Here is a 23,847-nt window from a genome sequence, read left to right on the forward strand (position 1 = left end):
CGCGTCATTGGTCAGAGACGGGATGAGAGCTCAGGAGCTGCTAGCACCCAGCCCTGCATTCACCATCTAGTACGTGCCCTCCCCTTAGTGAAAACCCCGTGTAACTCTGCCTAGGCTGTGCCTCCATTCTCTCACCTTTCCTCGAGCCCCCCTTCAGCCTATGCCTCCCACTTCCAGTCCTGCAGCCTCCTCCATTCCACTTCACTGCCCCAGCACACCCAGTACCCTGGAGCAGGGAATCCTAGCCCTCTGGCTTTCAATCCATCATGACCGCACGTTTCATTTTCGGGAGCCTTAAACTTAGCCATCCAATAGCTGCAGACCCTCCCTGTCTGTAAACTGTGGCTAGATCCCCAGCAGGAATGCGGTGAGGCGCTTTCCCTCATCCTCCTGGCTAAGCGTCCCTGGGCCTGTGTGTCTATTTTGGTCTGTATCTTTATCACACACACCTCCCTATGGAATTCACCCGATTAAAACTTTGCGATCGGCAGCCTTCTCACTCTGAGAGGCAGCGAGCACGCTGAAGGTCCCTTCCCCGACAGACCATGGCTGAGCGGACGGTCCCCCATGCCTACCCCATGAGCACGGAATACGAGTTCGCCAACCCCAGCAAGATCTATGACCAGAACTTTGGGGAAGGTAAGAAAGAGGCCGGGCTCCCATCTGGCTTCACTTTTGCTCTCTCCTAGTGCAGGAGACTGTCTGGAGTGCATCCCCTGGGACACCACCTCCTGCACTGCAGACACAGAGATGCTGGAACTATGGGTGCTGGTGATGCTGCCGCACCCCCTGGTTTGAAGTGGTTTCCATTATATACAGGATTTACAGTTTGGTTCAATGGCTCTCAGCACCCCCACTATACAAATTGTTCCAGCACCCCCGCACAGACACATAAGCAACTGCAATGGGGGGATTGGAATCATCAAGAAATCTGATGGGGGGCCCAGGATGGGCCAGGGGGCATCAGGAGAAGCCTCCAGAATAATTAGGAGCCACCATGCTCTTGATCTTTCTCCTTCTAGTTCCCTCCCTCCATGGCTGCATGTTTCATTCCCGCTTTCCTTGCCCCTCCCTCCCTTTTCATCATTCATGCACACACAGCGCATGGGGAGCAAAATACTCCCCTTTGACCCGGACTGCAGGTGGGGCCCCTGCTGCCATCAACAGCAGGGCCGCCCAAAGGATTCAGGAGGCCTGGGGCAAAGCAATTTTGGGGGCCCCTTCCATAAAAAAAAGTTGCAATACTATAGAATACTATATTCTCGTGGGGGGCTGGGGGAAATTGCCCCACTTGCCCCCTGCCGGGTGGCCCTGATCAACAGCCAATCCACGTGGCACAGCCCATGCCAAAGAGGTCATGAAGACACTGTGTAGATACCAGAGAAGGGTCTTGCTCTTTTATGGCAAAGTGTCGCCTGAAAATTGTTAGGAAAAACTGGTTCTCCCCTTAATTAGCTGAAAGACTGGTTAGCCAGCAAGCTCTCTGCCCCTCGCCTGGTGCAGCGGGTGCTGCAGACCTTAGCAGCAAGGGAAGCTGTCCTAGCCCATTGCCCGGGACAGGCTGTGGTGGAATCTGACTGGCAGGAGTTGGATTAAGGAGCTTTTGAAAAGAGCTGCTGCTGGTGGGAGATTTTGCATCCCCAGTCAGCGCAGGGAAAAGCTGAGCTGGTGGGTTCTGGACAAAGCCAGAGCAGTAGCAGCTAGAGAGGAAAGAATGCAGGAGGCAGCAGAACCATTCACCAGGCTCAAAGTGCTAGCACAACAGTGTGAAAAGGCAAAAGCCCCAAGAAAAGCCTGATGTCAATGTCACACAAAGGGCTTTAGTTCTTCGTGCCAGTTTCTCCGCATTCAGTGTTTTCCACGTCCAGCTCTGGCTGTGGGCGCCTCTCCTCACAGCACCCACGCCACCCATCACCTACTCTCTCTCGCTCCTAGCTTAGACCCCCAGATGGAGGTCAGCCTCTGGCAGAGCTGGTGGGTGCAGCTGGTGTGTGGCATGGGGTGGCACTCAGTGGGCTGCATGCAGCATTTCAGTGACACATGGGTGGGCCAAGCTGGTGACTCAGTTTCCATTGTACAACAGAAGTGGTGGGTTTGCACAGAGCCCACACAGATGCCTGCCAAGTCCCAGACTCTGCCAGTCCTGCTAACATTCCCCTTTGCCTCGCTTGTTCTCGTTGTTGCACTCCTCCATCCCAGGATGCAAAGCAACCCTATGCTCCTCATTGTGTCTCTTTCAGGTGTGTCCCCTGCAGAGATTTTAGCCCCCACCTTGTATCATGGGTACTACATCAGGCCCCGGATCAACAAGCAGCTGGACCGGGGGATCTCTGAGATCAACCTCAATGAGCACAAATTCCAGGTGTTTCTGGATGTCTGCCACTTCCTGCCTGACGAGATCGCCGTCCGCACAGTGGACAACCTGCTAGAGGTGACAGCTCAGCACTCCCAGAAAGCTGACCGCCATGGCTTCATCTCCCGGGAATTCACCAGGACATACATCCTCCCACTGGATGCTGACCCCCTGCGAGTTAAAGCCACGCTGTCCCATGATGGCATCTTGAGCATAGAGGCTCCCCGAACTGGGGGGGAAGTGGAGGCCAGAATCAAGGATGTGAAAATAACTCACCAAGATCAGCCAGTGGGGATGGATAAGGGGAAGGGACAAGCTGAGCCCTAAAGCACCTGGGGGCTCTGCTTCAATTGGGGGGATATGTGATTGTGCCAGAACCTTATTTCTCACCCCCAGTGCTTAGCTTTGGGGGAAGACCACTGGTTGGAAAAGAAGTGGTGGAGTTGAAGAAAGAGAGTGCAGGGGGGACCATAACTGAAGCCTTTTCCCAGTTCAAGCACTGCCCAGAGGAAGGTAGTACATGCTGCCATCGCTACTCCGTTATCCAGAATAACAGGGGTCACCTCCTGCCATAAACTGCTGTGCTGTGTTGCTGTGGGCTGTTAACCAGCTGCTGTGTTCCACCCCGGAGAGGGCTGCATTTCAGTGGTGGGTGGAGTAAGCCAGTGCATCGTTTTTAAACCTGTCGCTAACATTTGTGGAGAGCTTTGGGGGTGGAAGGGACTGTAAGTATGTAAAAACAACAATAGTTCTTAAGAGAAATGAGGAATAAATCTAGCTCTAATCTTCTCACATTTGCTTTGAATTTCAATTGCTCACATCATAGTTATTCTGCATTGAAGAATCTGGACAACGCCTTAGCCTCTCTTGATGCAGTGAACCAGGAAATTGTTCTGGGCAGCATATTTTGTGGCACCAGATTATTTAGAGTTCATTCAGAGTTCATCTGTGAAACCAACATCAGTGCCAACCCTGAGAGTGACTAACCGCAGGGGATCACCCTTATGGCAGATGGGTGCACTTTGCAACCATTGTGCCAGTCCCCTTTGGATTCCCAGAATAGTTCTGATGCCATAGCCCAGGGTGGCCCTCCGAGCCACATACAACAATCTTCAGACGTTTGAGAGCTGGGGCACATCTGCTGGGAGCCTGGGCTCGGGGCTTTAGCCCCATTCCTGCTGAAGCCCCCGGCAGGTGCATCCCACAGGGCTGAAGCCTGGCACCCCTCCTTCCTGCTGGACAGAAGCCCCTACCCCCACCACCCCATTGCAAGGCAAAGGTCCTGAGTCCTCTCTACCCCCCCATCTGGTAGGCGGAGAATGGGGAGGGAGGACTTGTGGCTCGCAAGCCTACAGTTTAGCCACCCCTGCAGGAAGTTTCAGGGATGTAATGGCTTCTGGTACGTAGGAACAGACTGAAAGATGCCAGGGGTTCATTGTCAAAAATACGCACTCATCTCCAGGGCTGGCTTTAGGGGTTCTGCTGACCTAGGAAACTTGGCCAAGGCACTCCTCTGCCCTACCTATTTCAGACCATGGGAAGTTGTGCCCACCCAGGTAGAGACCCATCCTGCGTCCTATGGAGGAAGTGAGCCATGAATGTTTCAAGGTCCTATACAATGTTGAAGACACAGAGCTCAATTCAACTGGCTTCAGTGGAATTACATCAGGGATGAATCTGGCCCTAGGTCCCCCTTCCGTAACCAAGTGCTTCATCAATTTGATGCTACAGGGCACCAGGAGAAAGTCCCCTTACTCTGATGATGTCAGAAGGGGGATTGTGTGTGTTACACAGTCTGCTGCAGCAGCTGCTTGGGCTGGCTGTGAGGAGTCAGCAGATGGCAAACTCATTCCTCCTCTGAGCCGATTAAGGCAGTGAGGTGCTGTGTCATTGACCAAATATGGGGTCTCTGGCACATCCTGATGTGGGGATACGAGTCCTCCCCTGGCGTGGCAGAGAGTGAAGGTTCCAAGACACCCACTGAGGAAGCTGGAGGATTCGTAAGTCCCTCCTTTGCATTACTTCTTAGGGCCTGATTCTCAGTTACACTAAGGCCCCAGTGCACTGATCTGGAAAAATAAAAGGGGCCAGGAATGGCACCCTATGAATTCCCTTGTGTGGAGGGACTGAAAGCAGGGCATAAGGACTGCTCCCGGCTGCCAGGCAAGTCCAGAGTCTGTCTGGAATGCACCGCTTCCTAGAGTCATAGTGAGCTATGGGAATGAAATTCGGAGCGGCCTTGAGGCTGCTACAACTTACAACGGGCCCTCACCAGCCTCAGAATACAGGGAGTGCAAAGATGGTAGCTTGCTACTCTATACCTGCCCCAAGTTCAGGGAGAGGACCATTGAGAATCCGTTTTGGTCTTTATGGTTTAGGAACAGCCATTCTCAGTGCAGGGGGGCTGGACGGTTGTTCACTGGTTCTGATCTGCAGCTCTGGTTGTCAGTGGTTGAGTGTTGCTCCCGTCTGCTGAATGGCCTACATGGTTTGGCTTGGGACGGTCTCTCAGTCCAGTTCCTGGTAGGCTGATCCTCCCATCCCAAAAAACAACCAGCACCACTGGAACTAACTGTCCACCTGGCTGTCACTCCCAGCATGGAATCAATAATGAACCATTGTTCTTGCTTTTACAGGTGCTCTCTCCAGAGCAGGGATGATGTGCATTGACAGGGAAGTGCATGGGAAACTCACCCTGCTGCTTCTTGGGTGGTGGTACCTGCTCTATGTATAGAGGACTTTGATCCCTCGCCTTTCACTTCTCTCCGGGGAGTGGTGTGTAAAAGGACAGGATGCTCTGGTGAAACTGCCTGGGTGGAAAGCCTGCTGAAACAGCTCACAGGATCATAGCTGTTTGATGCCCCCCTCCCCCCCGTGTTGACTGGGAACTCCAGGGGACTCAGATTAACTCTGGACAATCTGTGTCTAATTCCTTTTTCTTTCGTTTCTTTTCTGCTGAGATGGCGGAGCCCTCTGGTGAATCTGACCTGAGCCCTTCAGCCAGAATGGGGCTTTTCCTTGCTTAGATCCAGCATCTTCAGTACTAATGGCAAAAAGTAAAGGTCCCCTGCATTTAATGGAGATACCCACATCAGGGCATTTGGGTATGGCAAAGACATATATTGGGTTGAGTACAGTAAAGACATTAGTACAGAATGAAATGTTCATATACCATGGTGATGAGCACTGTATAAAACCCAAGACTGATAGCCAGATGTACAAGGGCTTGTTAAAAACCATGATCAGTGCAGAGGGTATTTACTGTATACTTTCCATGCCCATCAGTTTAAAAGAGAAATATCATGAAGCTCTATTAATGGGGTGTTTGTTGGCTTCTGGCTAGCACCCAAGATTTGACAGCTCCTCCATTAAAGAAATAATTGTATCATCTGCAATTTTAGTTTAAACTCACTTTCTACAACCCTAGAAAAAGAAACTTCACAACTCCCCCATCTTGTGTGTGTGAGGAAAGCAAGGTGGGTAAGCAACAAGACCTAACAATGCCATCCCACCAGAATGGCAGGGGGAAGCCTCTGTAGTGACCTGAGAATCTAGTGACCTCCATTGACAGGGAAGCAGAATGAAAGCTCCAAATTGTCTCCGATGCAGCATAAAGTGCAGGTTGCACAGAGTGAAGCAGTGATAAAAGGGGCTTTGCTCTAACGGGGCTGGACTGCATTTTCACTGGAGGTGGAACCAATTCTGCTTCCAAAGGAGAAGTTACTGAACCAGTTCTGAGCTAATTTTTTGTACACGCATTGCTAAATCGTTCTGTGTCTGCAGAAAGACTGGGGCACCAAGGTGTTACCGCAGTACGAATAATAAATAGAACAATAATAATAATAATAATGGATAATTCTGTTCCTTCGCTCTCTTTTAATATCTTCTAGCTCTAACGGGCAGGATTTAGTTCTCTGTTGCTGGGCGCCAGCAGCCCTCTCCAATGCCAATTTCACTCCTGGTTACAAAGCCAGATTCCATTCCAAATGTCTCAGACCACACTAAAACAACTGCCCTGAGCGCTGACGCTGGGAGACGCGGCTGACACTGACTGGTGTGAAGCAGCTGATCATTATCCGTGGACTCTCGCTACCTAAGCACAAAATAGCACAATCGCATTGCTAAGTTTGAGTGCTGGAACCCGGGCTCCCTTTTATTCCTGCAGACAGAGGATAAAAAGGGAACGCGGAGTGGCAGCCAAATGCTTCCCGGAGCTGCCAATGTTTTCAATGGCTTTCTGTTTCTCTGGTGGCACTCAAACCAACAGCCCCAGTGTTTGTCCAGAGGGGCTGATGGAAGCAGATTCTCAACGAGTTTTTTTTGTTTTTCCATAAGGCAACAAAGCCTGAGTTAACTCTGAAATAAAAACAGATTTGCTGTCTAAACAAACAAAAGGATCAGTCTGTGGCATGTCCAGAGATACACAAAGTCTGTGACTGCAGACAAGAGATGAGCAAGCAGCTGAGTGTTACCCAGCCATTGGGACGTTGGTCTCCGCAGAATACAGCCATGCTGGGCTTCAGGATTCAGTCTGGATTTCCTGCTTTCACCAGCCAGATACCAGATTGGATTAGATTGCAAGCGTAACTCGCTGGTTCTTTAGCTCAATGTGTGGCGACTCCTGCTTTGAGTTCAGGAGGACCCTGGTCAGTCCTTGGGGAGTCAGCCAAGGTAGTGGGTGTTACACAAGTTCCATAGGGCAGGGGCCTTCTCCTCATATCTCTGCTGTAAGGCATTAAACACCCCTCTGCATGTCATCAGATAATAAACCCTGTAAATGGTAGTGTACACTTTGGGAAGAGGCACAGAGCTGCTTCCTGATCAAGCCCAGGAACTGTGTGGTTTGGGCAGTGGCTGAACCAAAGAGGAGAATTCTGTTCTGGACAGGTTCTTCTACCATGCTCATCACTGTAGTACTGCCTCATGGCTAAGATCAAGCGTATTGCTTCTTGGCTCTCTATGAGCTGAGGGGTGAAAACATTATCTAAGCGCCTTTGCATAGTGCCTTAGGAGTGAACCCGCAAAGGTTGCATATGTTACAATAGTTAAATGCAAATTATTAATTCAAACATATTCAATTGTCAGCTACAACCCACAAGGTGAATTCAGAAGCAGCTGGAAGAGCTCAAACTCAGGGCGGGGCCTTTGAGTGCAGATAATTCCCACAACAGGGTTATGTTAAGATAAGAGCATTTATTATTAGTTGTCATTTCTATTGCAGAAGAAGCTAGTGAGCAGGGCCCCGCTATGCTAGCTGCTGTCACATACAGAGCATGAGACAGCCCCTGCCCTGAAGAGCTTTATAATCTAAGTAGACTAGAGAGGTGAAGGAAGTAGTTTTATCTGCATTTGATAGATGGATAACTGAGGCCCAGATCCGTAAAGGTATACTTCCACAGCAATCAATGGGAATTAGGAACCTAAATACCTTTGTGGATCTGGGCCAGAGAGACTAAAGGCCCCATTTTTAAAGGTATTTAGGAGGTTAATAAAGCAAAGAGGTGCATAGCAGGATTCTAAAGTGCCTACATGCTTAATTCCCATGGGAGGTCCTTTGAAGATTCCCACTAGGCACTTATCTGCATCTTTAGGCACCTAGATACCTTCAAAAATCTGGCCCTAACCGACTTGTCCAAAGTTACACAAGGAGCCTGTGATAGAGGCAGAAAATTGAGACCCAGTCCACTGCCTTAGCCAGAAGACCAATCTTCCCTTGTTTAGCATCCTCTTGGACAAAGCCTCTCAAACTGACTCCCCAGGTAACACCGGTCTTTGTTTTAATGCTACACATTTTTCTGACACTCTGTCTGAGATGAAGATGATCAGAGCATGAAAAGCCCTGACAGCTCCCTTCCCTCTGGGGAATTGTCCCTGGCCGTCCCCCACCTCCATAACTGCTCAGCATGGACATTTCTGGGCTGTGCCGATTCCCTGATATCAGTGGGGCACACTGGGGGAGCGCAGAATATCAGAGATGAGATTTGTCCTGTTGTCTCAAACAGGAGAATTTCCTCCCCAGGGTTCAGGCTGGAGACCTGATCCTAGCTCCCCATTTGCCAGGGAGAGCTGAGTGTGGGGCTGGCAGGAGCAGCCGCCTCTAGAAATCCCTCCAGCAGATGGCACACACAGGCCTAACGAAGTTTCGCTTCACTGATGAAGAGAAATCTGACACTGCCAGACACTCCCTTGGAGCTGCCAGGGGCTGAACAGGGAACCAGGAAATACAAGCTCTGCTCTCCCTGTGACTTCAGAAAAACATTTTCTGCTTCATGGAGGCAGGAGCGACATGGGCAACTCCTGCAGCTGTGCGGGACGCGGGTGAGTACAGGCTTTGTAGGCGATGGAGGGATCATGCAGGGGAAAGGAGGCGAGGCTGGGGCGGCTGAGGGCTAAAGTTTTGGCTGACTTTGCCAACTGCGTGGGAAAGCGAGTGCGCTTTCCTGCTCTGAGTTCCCAGGGCTCCCATCTGCCTGGGCAGCGGGCAGGCCTGTACCACAGGCAGAGTGCTAGCAGGTGCAGCTAGTGGAGGGTTTGGAGTGAGCAGTAATTGACACCCACCGGGCAGGAGGGTGAATGTCACAGGTAGGGTGACCAGACAGCAAGTGTGAAAAATCGGGACGGGGGGTAATAGAAGCCTATATAAGAACAAGCCCCAAATATCGGGACTGTCCCTATAAAATCGGGACATCTGGTCACCCTAGTCACAGGAGGCCAACAGAGAGGCAAGGTGGGCGAGGTAATATCGTTTATTGCACCAACTTCTGCTGGTGAGAGGGACACGCTTGTACAGAGGAGGGTAGACTCACGCTCCCTGTGCCTTCTCAGGGCACTGAGGTGGGGAGGTGCTTGGGTCACTTTCACCTCTCTCCTGTGCTGAGGGTGATTCCTCTCCAGACACAGTTTACAGCAACTTCAGGGGTAGGCCTAACTCATGCCTGGCTGCTGCCACTGCCCCTACAGGTCATTCCAGCAGCTGGGAATAGGGTGTGGGAAGGCTCTGGCCACACTCCCTGCAGCTGGACCTGCAAAGCCAGTGCGGCACCTCCCCGAGTCTCCCTGCACTCAGGGGCCATTCTGCATGGGGTGACCCTCAGGGTGGATTGGTGGTGCCTTTACTCTGGCAGGGTACTGCGGATCAGCCCCTCTGAGTCCAGCTTTCAGCATCTCCGACCCCTATCTGCAGTCCGCTGCTCTGTCTCCATCCTCCAATCCGCATGGGCTTTATTTCCAGTCAGGAAATCCAGAAAGTGGCCCTGGGCACATTTGTAGATGCTGTTTCTGCTTGATCCCTCCAAGCTCATGTGGGGCCCAGCCCCACCCTGCCTACTGAAAAGGCATACGATAAACCACCGTTTGATGCCATGTGGCAATATTTGCTGGCCTGGGTGTGAGATCATGACAGGGAAAATCTGGCCAAGGTGAAAGGGAATTATGGGAAGTCAAGCCCCTGGCTGGGTGGGGTGCAGGAGTGGGGGTGTCATAATATAGAAATATATAGTTTTGTTTTCATTTTGTAATATTACATTTGCTAAAATATTTGAATATTTAAAAGAAACACAGCATCACTTAGTGACTGGAACTGGGAATCAGGACTCCTGGGTTCATTTCCTGGCTTGGGGAATGGCATGTAGGTTATTGGTTAGAGCTTGGTGGGGACTGGGAGTCAGGATGGAATGCAAGAATCTGTATCTGCCTGAGGGATGGGAGCTAGGGGTAGTCTAGGAATCAGGGCGTGTGACTCAGTTACTTATCCTTGCTCAGGTACCCATGGTGGGTGTTGGCTTCTCCCCTTGCCAAGGGCTCATTACAACCCCTCATCTCCATTACAATCTCTCCATCTCCTGCCCTGAGGGTTTCCCAGCCATCCTTTGCTATCTGTTAATGTTCGTGAATTGCCTGAAGAATGAAGAGTCATGCTCTGCTGTAGTCCCTCCCACAGTCTGCAGGGAGGCCAGGGACTCCTAAGGATAAAGAAGATCGTTATCATTGTAATTCCTGTTCGGAAGCATCACAGGCCCCAGTCAGGGTCAGGCCCCTATTGTGCCAGGCACTGTACAAACAGAGAAGTAGATACAATCTCTGCCCTCAAAGAGAAACAGAAACCAGAATCTGGAGGCCATTCACCGCTGAACTAGGGGTGAATCTCTGTGCTTAGGAGCTCACCTTTCTAGCCTTCCCCTTAGCAGGAGGGCCTGGGGCAGCCTATCTCCTGAGGGCCCCTCTGTGCAGTGATTGTGCTGGGATAGATGCTGCCAGTTCCCCCTTGGCTTTGTATCAAAGACTGCCTGGAAAGTAGGGGGCCAATCTGATGTCTACCAGCTGGATAGCACTAAGAGCCTGATCCTCCAAATGCCAGGGATATTAGGGTCTAATCCTGCAGAGAACTGAGCATTTTGCAGGATTAGTATGTATTTGTGTTATGGTAGCACCTAGAGCCGCCAGCTGAGATCAAGGTTCCATGTTATAAGCACTGTACCTGCATGGTGAGAGATCACTAGCCAGAGCTTTGTGAAAAGGCATTTAAGTTTCCTGAGAATGACAGCAAGATAGGAATGATCCAGGGAACAAAGAATCCCAAGCTTCTTTCCTGCTTCAGTTTTATGTTGGTGCCTTTTGGTCTGTCCTAAGCTGATGCCATCCTCTCGTTGCTGCCCCCTGGTAAGGTCCTTGTGTGGTGGAGAGGGCTTTGGCTTAAAGACTCCTGGAAGCCATGACCTGTCTTTTACCCTCTGCTACCATGCCTGCGTGGCCTGTGAATTCAGAGCAAACATCTACCTTAAAGGCTTCATCAGGGAGAAAGAAACAGAGAAGTGTTTTCCTCCTGAGAGTCTACAAAGAATGGGGGGGAAAGACACAGCAAAGGGGGGAGCTCCAGTTCCCCATTCCGAGTGGCCACACCCTGCATGGCTGGTTTCCAGTGGCTGCTAACTGCAGAGACGTACCTAGGTAACAGGGGCTCTGGAGGGTTCGGCAGAGGAAAGAGAGCAGGAAAAGAATGGGCTCCATATAATCTCTGCAGCAGTGGGTCAGATGTGGCTTTGACTTAACTGCCAAATAAATAATACCTAACTCTTCTATAGCACTTTTCATCAGTGGCTCTCAAAGCCCTGCACAATCTCTAATGTAGTTATCCTTACTGCACTTCTGGAAGCAGGGAAATATTATTGTACTTGTCTTTATTTGTATAGATAGGGAAAGTGACTTTGGCAAGGCTCACCCAGGAAGTCTGTAGCAGAGCAGGGAATTGAACACAGGTTCTCCCAAGTCCTAGGTTAGTGCTCTAATTACTGTGGACAATCCTGCCTGTCCTCCAAGAAGAGATGTGTTTTTATTGCAAGTTATCTAGCTGTAAAAAAAACTCCACACACCAGTTTTGCCCTGCTAACCAGCAGTATTACTTTCTTTGACATTTAAGTATCTTATTTTAGTTTTGCTATTTCAGAGTGTGTAAATTGCTGTTATTCCTGCATTTTACCTGCCTGGCCAGCACCCTAGGTGCCTCAGCAGAGAGCAAGGCTTTTTAAATAAAGGCTGAGGTTTTCAAAGGGACCTAAAGGAGTTAGGCACCCAATGCCATTGAAAATCCTAGCCTAAATCATTATTATTAACACAGACGACCTTGGGAATGGAGAGTAGGTGGCAAGAAATTCAAAGGTTTCAGAGTAGCAGCCGTGTTAGTCTGTATCCACAAAAAGAAGAACAGGAGTACTTGTGGCACCTTAGAGACTAAAATTTGTTAGTCTCTAAGGTGCCACAAGTACTCCTGTTCTTCTTTTTAAGAAATTCAAATGGTTTCTGGAGTCTAAGAAATAATTTTTAAAAAGAATCATTAGGGCAAAACTAGTAATAGAAAAAAAAGTTTTACCTAACATCTGGACACATCTGGGGAGTGTTTCCACTGGGACTGCGTCCCCTAGGGACTGCCAGTGACTCTCAACCTTTTCAGTCTACTGTGCCCCTTTCAGGAGTCTGATTTGTCTTGCAAACCCGCATGTTTTACCTCACCTAAAAACTAACTTGCTTACAAAATCAGACATAAAAAAACAAAAGTGTCACAGCCCGCTATTACTGACAAATTGCTGACTTTCTTTTTACCATATTATTATAAAATAAATCAATTGGAATATAAATATTATACTTACATTTCACTGTATCACATATAAAGTAGAATAAACAAGGCATTGTATGGAATTTGTTTGTACTGACTTCGCTAGTGCTTTTTCTGTAGCCTGTTGTAAAATAGGCAATTTTCTAGAGGAGTTGATGTACCCCCTGGAAGACCTCTGTGTACCCCCAGGGGTATGTGTACCCCCTGGTTGAACCACGGTCCTAGGCCACATACTCCTTAATTTCTCATTGAAGGAAGGAAACATTCAGCATCAGATTATTCTCTGCAAACAAGGATGTACAGAGCCTCTCGAACTTTGCTGTTTTCTCAAGCTCTATTAAATGCAACGAATAGGAAAAAAGGGAATATTGCCATCATAAGGTGTTGAACCTGTGATGGGGTGGCGGGGTGTCACACAACAGAGAGAGAGTTGATCGTGGGGTGTGTGATGGGCAGTAAGTGGAGATATGTGATGAGTTTTAGGATGGGGGGGGCTGTAGAAACAGATTTGTGTGTGAGTGAGATGGGGTGCAGCGCAGAAATCTGTGTGAGGTACTGAAGCAGGTCTGTGCCTGTGTGATGGGGTTTAGGATCCTGGGTGCTGATGGGGTGGGGTGTAGGAGCAGGTGTGTATCAATGGGGTGGAGGGATGTAGGTGTGTGTGCATGCAGGGAGTGCAGGCCCAGATGGGCATGTGACGGAGTGTGATTTGGGCCGAACATTTATGGTCTCTTTGAATGGAAATGGGGAGAACTGTGTCCTGTTCTTGCTTCCCTTCCCTTGTCCATTCTAATTACAGCAGATCTGAGGTGGGAAGATTGTTAGCCTGCAGACAGCCTCAGCATAACTCCCACCTGCAGACTGGCTGCTAAACTCCGTCCACAAAGGAGGGCAAGCGAAACAGGTGAAAGCAGCTTGGAAAGCTGATACTGAACCCTGCATCTCAGGGAACTGGCCAGAGATTCTGCTGATTATATTTAAAGTTGAGCTATTTTAATTACACGACCGACCTTCCTGCATGCTGTGAAGGATCAACCAACTCCAGAGCCCAGGAGCTGGGCAAGGCAACTCATAAGAGTCAGTGAGCTGGAGCTGCTCCCCTTTTGGGGCTGGTGCCATACATGGGAGGGCATGGGGAGCTGACAGGGCAGTGCAGGAACCATTTCAAAATAAAACAGTGTTGCTCAGAGCAGCAGCCCTTTTCCGCAGGATAAACTCCAGCCTTGTCTTGGAAGGAGCTTGGCCTCTTCTTGTTTGTGCTAACAGCATCTTCGGTGACCTCAGCACAGCTCTTGCCACAAGGTACAGCTCCTGCTGTACTGGTCACATACACAGGGCCTGGCTGGAGGAGGGGGATGAACTGGAGTGCAACAGTGACAGTAGCAGGGCTAGGTATTTATAATAATAACCCATCTAGTTTCCATAGTGCCTTTCAGCTCACATGGCACCTGAGCTGTTTGCAGACGATGGGCCAAACTCAGCCCCAGGGTCACTGGGTGCAAGCCCACTGATTTCAGTGGGAACTGCCCTTCGTCCACCTAGGCTGATTTTGCCTCCCTACACCCCAGCAGAAAGATGGTTAATCACTACTGCCCATTATTAAAACCTCTCAGTGCGTAACTCCCTTCCTTCCTTCCTATGGTTGTTACAGAACCAAAGGCCATTCGGGTCTTTAAAGCTAGTACCTTCAGGTACTGCACTGCCCCTGGGCATGGCTGGGGTGGTAATGCAAATACAGTGGGGCACACAAAGCCACATGCTCCTTTGATATTCTCCAGTGATTCTCCTCCATTCTTTAAAAGTTGTAGCCCCGTGTGTCCAGCCCCTGTGCTGCAGCAGAGACAGAGCCCAGCTCTGGGAGCCTCCAAGGCCTAGCGTGCTGGACAGAGTCCAGGGCTGGATATACGTGCTAGCATGTTACTAGCCATATAAGGATTGGCACCTGCTTTCCTCTAGTCCTTCTAGCTTTATGGAACGATAACATTTGCTTCATGCATTGGGCTCAGAATGTGACACATATCTGCACAGAGAGACAGTGTGTGCTCCTGGGGCCATATTCAGACCCTGTGTAATTCTGCTAACGTCAGTGATGTTCCATTAGGGATAAATTTGGCCCTTGTGCATTGCACTACTAGGATGTCTCTATGTTTGACCTGTCTCTCTCTCTGGTTCTAATGGGGGAGCTGAGGGCAGGATTTGACTCATTGCCTGTGGAGCGCACAGTTTTGTTTGCTCTGGTTCTGTTTAGTCTGAAGACTTGCAGAAAGGGGGAAATTACCTGGGATCCTTCAGAAGCGTATGTTCCAGATGCACCTGTTTCTTGAATCAGGGAGGAGCTGCAAGGTTTGGAGCTGTCCGGGCAGGAAACTGGCACCTGGCCCAGGAGAAAATGTTTTGTGACAATCCTAGAATATCCTCAGTACCCAGAGCCTTTGATCTCATAGCAGTCCAATCTAAATGGTTCTCGCTCGTTCTTAGGGGTATGTGCATATTGGACTGTCCGAGTAGCTGCGGGAGGTGAGTACATGTTTGAGGGCATCTGTAGGGTACAGATGATGTGGCACCAGGCTCCACCAAAGATCTCTCCCCCTGCAAAGGCAGAAGGCAGGTTTGAGGTGCACAAATTTCCCCCGGGGCCAATCTGGCCCAGCGTGTCTGTATTCCGAATCCTGCTTTGGGGCAGTGAGCAAGCCCTTGGCTAGACCCTGCTTCTCTCTGCGACTGCTGTGCCTTTCCCCGGCTGCCAGGGCTTCCTGGGGAAAGCAGGGTATATGCACAGCAGGTCGCAGAGCTGCTAACTCTGGAAGGGTGCACTGCAGGCCCTGGCATTTCCAACCCTTCCACAAAAATGGAGTTGTTAGACTCAGGTATCTTAGCAACAGGGACTCCTTGTCATTCTCCTCTCTCTGTTTCTCTGGTTGCAGCTCTCAACAGTGTTACTATGGTATCATTGCAGCTCATAAAGGCATTCCCACAGCAGTGTCACTCCAGTTCACGGGGGCATCCCCACAGTATTGTCCCGTCTCTGGGCCGTGTTGCTGTGGCATCGGGCCAGTTCTGGGCCATATCATTGTGGTATCTCCTGAGCTCTGGGCTGTGCCACTATGGTGTCGTTGTGGCTTTGGGCTGTGTTGCCACAGTATCACCCCATCCCTGGGCTGTGTTGTTGTGGTGGCGCTAAGGTGTTACTTAAGTGTTTGGGCTCTTTTCTGTAGAATGTAGTTGTAATTTTAAAATAGCAGAACCTAATCAGTGTCTCCTGCTCCTCCGGCCAGTCAGGAACCAGCTTCTCCACACAAGTAGAGATGTTATGATCTCTGCAGAAGCTCCTTTCTGAGTGGCTGTCATTGCAATTGAGACTTTGCCTGCCATTCCATTTGTGCCACCCAGAGCTGGCACATCTTTGCACGTTAGGGGTGATAGTCCCATAGATCTGTTTGCGTTAGACCTGTCCTAACAAGAGACAATTCCTGGCCCTCGGAAATGAGGAGAGTGCAGCAAAGGCAGAGATGGCTGGTCACACAGGCAAACTACGGAGCTAGGTGTTTGGCTTGACATGTTAGTCACCATCAGTGCTTTAGTTTGGTTCCATGGATCGGTGTGGATTAGACAGTTGTGAGCCTCAAATCTTGCCTCCCTGTTCTGTGCGGGGAAAGAGAGTCAGGTGGCAGAGGGACAATACATAAGAGTGACCAGCACCTACCCTTGACACATGCACCCAAAAATCTCAGATCCACATCTGGTGTCCCCTGGAGGAGCCCCTCTTTGCTCAGGACATAGGGACAGTGGGAGTCTGTGTCATCACTTCGTGCAGGCATTTTCCATCCAGGGAAAGCTGCTTCTCCAAGGTCTTAGGGGGGGGGGGGCACAGCTCAGTGAGTTCCTGCACCTCCTAGAGAACCTCAAGCCCATCAGCTAGTGGGAGATGTGTGCACAGAATCCGAGGGACCATTGTATTCACACTGACCACTGCAGGATCTCCAGAGTATAATTCCCTGAGTCAGGAGAACTGGCAGAGATGCCTCATCAGAACCACTCTCAGGAGAGCTGGGGTCAAATCCTCATTAGACCACAATAGAGAAGGAATTTGGTGGGTCTCACACAACCTAAGGGAACACTAGGAAGCAGAATTCATTTAGCTTTACAGACTTGGCCCTTTTTGAAATCCTCCTATCTTGCAGGGCGAATTCCACTGAGTACCATTAAGTTTCTGTAAAAAAACAAAACAAAACTTCTTCTGTACAGGGAAGTTAGGGTCAAGACTAAAATTCAAACTCCAGTCTGGGCTTCTCGCATGGCTGCCTCAGTTCTAAACAGGAGTCCTACAGTGAGAGGGCTGTCTCAGACCCTGCAGTCTTCTGGGTTAATTCAGTAACACTTTCCACTGGCCAGCTCCTAGGGAATTGCAACTGGGAGAGTCTTGCTTGGGCTCAATGGCTCTTAGGGTGTGTCTACACAGCTACAGGGGTAGTTAGTGTACAACAAGCTGGGGTATCCTGCTGCATGCCTAGTGCACACTAAGTGGCCGTGTGGACCCTGCTGCTGCGCACTGAAAGTTCCCTAGTGCCCATTGATGTACTTCCAGGGAACTTTCAGGTTTCTTTCACGTTGTTCCCAAACGCAGTGTCTGGGCGACATGTGTGTGTTTGTACATCTGCATGCAATGACAATAGGAGAGACTCAGGCCTTGCAGTGTTAACACGCCTCTCTCTCTGATTTCAGGAGATGTCCTTCACCTTTTAAAAGAAAAAAAGAAAAGCAAGGTAAGGGTTTGTGAAACATCTGTGGAGAACAATGACAGAGTCTCACAGGCTTGTGGCTTCCACTCAGAACAGCTACAAATCTGGATTCTCATCCAGACTTCAGAGGCCCCATCCCCTCCAATGGTCTGTATGCCAAGTTTCCCTCCCTATGAAGCTGTGCCGAGACCGGACACAAGCCAACTCTGAGACCTGATAGAACCACCTGATCAATGGAACACAAGTTTCATAGAATTTATTGCCAAAACAGAGAGGAAATTTCCTTGTCCGATGCACCCTCCTAAAGCAGGGAAGTGTATGTGCTTGGCACATGGGGGGAATGGGCATATGAGGAAGGAAAATGACATGGGGACAGACAGCAGTGCCAAACTCTGGCCTTGAGGCAGCAGAATTCCCATAGCCCCTGAGAGATGTATTCTCTCCTGTTTTTTTTTACTTCTGCAGGCCTCTGGAGTTGCTACCTGCTGTGGTGCCTAAACTGGCAACATGGCAAACACAAAGAAAGTCTGACAAACACCAAGAATAAAACATAATGCCCAATGTAGCTAAGAAGCCTTTGAAAGCCAGGCAGGGCATGATCCTGCCCCACTGAAATCAATGGGAGCTTTACCATTGACTTCAGTGGGCTCAGGATTCAGTCCCCAGTGCACTGTTATTCCCTATTATTATTGCTCCCTTCTAGACAGAATTAATGCACTTTCTAACAGGATGCACACCTGAACAAAGTTCTCAAGGGAGAGGGTGTGTGCATGCTGGTGTAGATACCATACCAAAGGGGTGTGTGTATTATAAATATGATTCACAGACAGACGCCGCTTTTGGGTTTGGGAATTTGTTATTGTGCCTTTTGGTAAATAGCCACATTTGTGCTAAAGTACCCACGAAACAATTCCAGCTGGACAATGACAGCACAATGTTAGGGCTGTGTGAAGCTGGTCGTAAGGGATTCGTGTGTCACTCCTAGTCTTTCACCTAAAGTACCTTAGGAATGTTATAGGATTTTGTGAGGGAGCTTTTGAAAATTCTAAATATGTTTAAAATGACTAAATCTCATGCCAAAAAGGACTTAAATTGCCATCTTGCTGCGAACCAAAGGGTATGTGAGCACCCTCAGCTGGCTGTGCGGCATCTGCAGCTTAGCATCCTTCCTAGAGCTGCAAACATCAACTAGGAGCACAGAGAAATAAACAAACCAACAGCCCTAGAACCAACCCCTGCAAAACATGTTTGCCAAACAGCAAAGGACAAAATGGGTACAGACAAACCGTGGATCTGAGATGCTCAGAGGGCCTGACGCTGTCTGTGGTGTGTACCTCCTGCAAGGTACTGCGTGATTCACAGCATGTTGTCCTCTCTGGAAAGCTCATTTTCCAAAAAGAACAGGCCTGGGCTTTCTTGTGTGCGGCATGCGCCGAAGACATGATTCAGCGGGGACTTCAGCTGGGCTGGAAATTTGAAAAGGGCCCAGTGGAGAGAGCCTGTGTACTGGACACTGTTGCTGTGATATGCATAAGAAGGAGCAATACCCAGCAGTTAAATCACCCTGATTCTCTGGTGTTTCTTTTGCAGGCACTAGAGCAAAACAGATGAGCCAACCGCACCAAGATGACAGGAAGGTAAATGGACCCTAAAGCAGGGCCGGCTCTAGGTTTTTTGCTGCCCCAAGCAAAAAATGTTTTGACTGCCCCCCACCCCAGCCCTGGGCTCTCCCCCTCCCCCCCCAACTGCACCCTCCTGTCACCTCAACCCTGGGTCACTGGTAACTCGCTCCCAGGGCGGGTCATTCAACAGGAATTTTGGATGTGCACAGAACACAGAGAGGATTGGTTCCCATATGGTTACAGAACTGCAGTAAAGTGGAACAATTTTCCGCTTGTGTGACTGGAGGATATCTGGATGCATATTATAAGACTGTCCTACATAAATGAGAAAAAGTTGAGGTGTCTTTATTATTCTTTTGTTCCATTCTTTGTTTCTGTGGGGCTCCCAGGGCCCCCTGTTGGTTCTCAGCTCCCATGCTGGATTCTTGCGCCCCTTGCAAATTTGCCGCCCCAAGCAACTGCTTGCTTTGCTGGTGCCTAGAGCCGGCCCTGCCCTAAAGACATTTTACTAAACAGACAAGTTGAAAATACAGTATTCAGCCCCTTAGGGTACATCTGCATTGGAACTGGGACAGCAAGGGTAGACTCACACAAGCTAGTTTTGATTGAGCTAGCTTAATAAAAATAGCCGTGTAGCATCAATGGCACACGCAAGCTGCTCAAGTACATTCCTAGGATCCCGGGAAATGTTGTACCTGGGTGGCTGCATTGCTTTTTAGCGAGCTAGTTCAATCAAAGCCAGCTTGGGTCTGCCTCCACGTGCTGCAGTTGTGCTTCCTGATTGCTACATAGACACACCCTTACTTCCTGGGCTAGGGGGCTGGGAAAGCTTTGGGAGCAGCATGCTCAACCCCCCAGGGTAGTCCCCATTGCCAGGCTGGCAGGGACTGAGAATGGTTTGGAGGCAGCATGTTGCGGTCTATGGGGAGCTGGCATAGCCTTTTGGCTGACGCTAGGTGCAATACGGCAGTGGTGTTCAGCCCTCCTGTGAGCCCACAGTGTGGGATGGGGGGAAAGAATGGGGAGCTGATTCTCTAGCACTCTTTTTCCAGAAGGGCCTGCAGGCTGCTCACATGTACGATGACGTCTCGGAGTTTCCAGTCTATGCTACTGTGAACAAGCCCAGGAATGTGAAGCGTGATGACAGCGTGCACTATGCAGATATCCAGGTATTCACCAGGGCCCGGGAGCGCTCAGCCCAAGAGGTGAAGAACTTGCAAATGCAGAATGCAACGGAGTATGCCACCCTTAACTTCCCCCATCCCAGACTGAAATACGACAGCAGAAATGGGACCCTGGTGTAAGAGGTGCAGCAGCCTCCTCCAGCAAAAGTGTTTCACAGACTGAGATGCTGTAGATTCAAGCCTATACCGTGGACGCATGGGTCTCTCTGAGAATGTGCAGAGAACCTGGATCCTCCAGTTGTATTTGGTTTTGAAGGACTCTAATATTTGTCGTAACTGAATAAAACTTTTCACTGGGTTTTGCTGAGAAAATCCAACTTACCCCTTTAGAAACATCAGGGATGTTTCTGAGGCTGGAAGGATGTCTCCTTTGGGCCATTATAGAAGGTAAAGCTGCTCCCTGTCTAATGAAATCATAGCCCAGTGCCATGGGGAGGTGGTTCATACCATGGCAGGAGGATTAGCCCTGCACCATAATACAGGCAGATCTGGAAACCCAGAACAAAGGATTAAATAAGTTAGAACAAGTGAAATGTTTGCCACTGGATTTTGTTTCAACATTAAGAAAACCCTGCAGCTGTTACAGAAAATGACAGGTGGGTGATACTGTGAGGAAATTGCATGGACCATATCACTATATGCATGCTGCAAACACTAGCCCTTCCACTTGGCATGCTTCAGACACTAAGCCCGTACCATTTCCTCAATGAAGCAGTGTGTTCCCACCATGCACAGTGCTCTGCAATGCTAAGAGCAGGAATGCAGGGTCTAGACATGGCTAAGCTGCCCTTTCAGCAGTAGGACGGTTATAGATGTAGAGCTTCTCAAGGGAATGAGAAGCTCTTAGCCATGGTCTGAAATGAAAGCAACTAACATTTACAAATTAATTTTTGAACAATAATTTTAAATCCTCTGCTAATACTTAAGGGTGGGTCATCCAGTCCTCAGACACGCTGGCAGTTTGCATGTCTGTGGGATTGAGGATGAATCATAGCCAACCTCAGATAGGGTTTAGGACCCTTTCTTCTTCCTTCCTGTGTCAGGTAGCAGACGGCGCGTAGCACAGGGCTCATGCTAGACACCCCCTCACCAATACATATTTGAGATTTTGTTTATAGATTAATAATATTGATCATTAATAATGTAGTTTAGCAACAATCCAGTAGGTTCCTGCATTCCTACATGGCAGGGGTTAAACTATGGGCTGAATTTCCAACGTTGTCACCTAAACAGGGTTTCCAAACTTAAACCAGCACTTTACACTGTTAAATGAAACTTTGTGCACCTATGTGCTGATCTGAGTGGCTCAATGCAGGATTTGGGACATCCTGGTCAAATACCAGTGTTTGAAAATGGGGAGTTTCGTAAAGTTTATAATCAAATTGCATTTTGCTTACAACTTTATTAACTAAAGACCTGAGTGTGGTCAGTATGAGTTACTGTTCACTAAAAAAATAAAAGAGGTACTAATATCTGTATGTTACCATGGAGATATTTTGGGGACCAGTCTTGCAATCTTTTCACCTGAATGGCTTTTGCTCACCTATGAAGTCCCACTGACTTCAGTGCAAGTACTATGCCTATAGTCAGGTTTGCAGGCTAAAGCCCTATATTACTGTGAGGGCTAGTTCTTCTGACTCCCTCCTAAAGCTCCAAGAATTCTCCCTTTTCTCCCCCAGATCCCCACACTCTCCAGGCCCCGCATGATCACCCATCCTTCTGACCCAGGGGGAATGGATGGGCTTTGGACAGTGCGACTGTGTGGCACCGGGCACTCCCTCATTACAAGACAGAGGCTGAGTGCTTTGCCCCTGCTGGCCCACTATTCAAGGGTGGAAGTGGGGTCTCAAACCCAGATCTTGTGCATGCTAGACTGTGGGAGTAGCAAGCAACTACATCTTTTCATAGAATCACCAATATTAGAACTAGAAAGAGCCATTAGTTCACCATTATCTAATCCAACCTCCCTCAGCCAGTGCAGGATAAAATAATTTTATTATATAGGTTTTATATAAACTTTATTAAATATAGATTATCACTTAGTGGGGAGCCTTCCTTTGCAGCCATAACCTCCTTGGTAGAGTAACACATGGCACAGGGCACTGCGCATCTGCTTGTCTGCTAATGGCAGAAATGCGTGGTCTCTTTTGACACCATGCACCCTTGGTGCCAAGTCCACCTAAAGCTAGTGGGTAGCCATGCAGAATGCTGGCAGCTGGGTAGTTTGTCATTTAGTGGTGAAACTGGGCATGTACCTGCGTCTCCAGCCAAAAATGAATGGGGCTCATTTGAGAACAAATTATGCTCTAGTTCTGAGTGAAGCAACCAGCTGCCGCAAATTGTGCGGCAAAGAATCTGTTTCTGAAGTTCTCCCCCCCTGGAATGCTGAGCTGGGAATGGGAAAGCAAGCCACACAAATAGAGCATAGGACAAACAGTAAGGGCCAGATTCTGATTTCAGTTACACTGGGGGAAATCCACAAGTCAATAGAGTTGGTCCAGATTGTAGCTGGTGTAAATAAGAACAGAGTCTGGCCCTAAGGAACTTGTTTTCTGGGCATGTCAGTTGATTCTATTGATCTGTGGATTAATTGAACCTCTGGCTCGTTTGTATTCTGTATTAGTTTCTGTTGCTGTTACCACTATCTTTTAATGAGCTGCTCAATGCCTGGACTGGTATTTTATCTCAGATTTCCTGGGGAATTCTAGCTTTCATGCTTAGCTGGTACTCCATGTTGTTTCTAGAGGTACAGTATATCGTAGAGATAATCAAATGCGCTCCATAGAAACAGAAATAATACAGTAATTTTGCCTGTTTAACAGGCCTCAAATAGATAAAATGTGAATGTACACGTTTTGAAATGATTTCTCTGAAGGACTTGTTTTTGCACTGAATGTTAACAGATTCTACAAACATCTTCTGTTTTCTGAGCTTGTTCAGTTTGAGTTAAATGAGTGTGAAATCAAATGTTCCTTTAATGTTTGAGGCTTAATTGTACTTTTAACTAATGAAATTGCACTTTTTAAATGGTCATTATGGTGATATGCGCCTCGTTCCTGTACTTATGCACAACACATGTATAAAGCTACTCACATGGATACATGGCAGATACAGGTTCATCAGTGCCACTAGTTATGAAAAGGAGATTTCTGACACTTTGTTATTAAAATAAATACTGTGTGAAGGAAAATTATTCTTGTTTACTTTCAGAAAATGTGAAGCCAATACTCATTTACAATGAAATCTGTTTGTATGCTGAATCACTCTTATTTAGAAATGCTGATCTATATAATAAATATACAATAATATGATTTACTAAAACAGTAAAACAACATTTCTAAAATGTTGTCTTTAGGCACATTAAACAGACTATCTCTGTAGCCTAGAAAGAGAATTTCTGCCCAATATCTGACTGAATTAAGTGTGATGTTATTAATTGCGGAGTTTGGGTCAGAAATGGCTAATGAAGAATTTGTACAATCCCGCTCTGCCTTGCTGTCTGGCTCTGCTGCATGACTCCTGGGTATCAGAAGCAGGGACTGCTGATTTTACAATTGGAAAATAAATATTTTTATAGCTAAGCTGGAAGTTGTGTTGTTGCTGGATCCTCGCCATTTGGGATGAGGCATTTCTGTCCCATCTACTGTCATATTAGCACCCATCACCCTGATACCCCAGCACCACCACTTGTATCCTCCCCAGATAACCACCCCAGCTGGGCTGCTGAGGTGCCCAGAGCAGTGGGCCCCCTGGTACTCAGTACACCCATCCTCTCTTTTTGGGGAACCAGGATCCCCCCTTCCCTCCATCCTCTCCCCTAGGAGACCTTGCCCACCCCCGG

General features: G+C 48.6%; 2 protein-coding genes across 3 annotated transcripts; both read left to right on the plus strand.

Moving 5' to 3' along the window:
• Positions 1 to 473: 473 nt before the first annotated feature.
• Positions 474 to 3,145, plus strand: HSPB2 (heat shock protein family B (small) member 2). The gene is made up of 2 exons (XM_034754798.1): positions 474 to 639; positions 2,241 to 3,145. Exons 1-2 carry the CDS (start codon positions 546 to 548, stop codon positions 2,678 to 2,680), a joined length of 534 nt encoding a protein of 177 aa, XP_034610689.1. The 5' UTR covers positions 474 to 545; the 3' UTR covers positions 2,681 to 3,145.
• Positions 3,146 to 8,351: 5,206 nt separating this feature from the next.
• Positions 8,352 to 23,587, plus strand: C21H11orf52 (chromosome 21 C11orf52 homolog). Of its 2 annotated transcripts, none has more exons than XM_034754658.1 (4): positions 8,352 to 8,671; positions 17,184 to 17,224; positions 18,791 to 18,837; positions 19,878 to 23,587. In XM_034754658.1, the coding sequence occupies exons 1-4, from the start codon at positions 8,640 to 8,642 to the stop codon at positions 20,124 to 20,126; spliced, it is 369 nt and encodes a 122-aa protein (XP_034610549.1). In that variant the 5' UTR covers positions 8,352 to 8,639; the 3' UTR covers positions 20,127 to 23,587. The 2 variants fall into 2 exon arrangements, with proteins under 2 accessions (XP_034610549.1, XP_034610548.1); XM_034754657.1 differs by having other exon boundaries at positions 8,363 to 8,671; positions 19,875 to 23,587.
• Positions 23,588 to 23,847: the final 260 nt, after the last annotated feature.

The sequence above is a fragment of the Trachemys scripta genome, chromosome 21 (genome assembly GCF_013100865.1).
Source record: "Trachemys scripta elegans isolate TJP31775 chromosome 21, CAS_Tse_1.0, whole genome shotgun sequence".
Taxonomy (NCBI): domain Eukaryota; kingdom Metazoa; phylum Chordata; order Testudines; family Emydidae; genus Trachemys; species Trachemys scripta.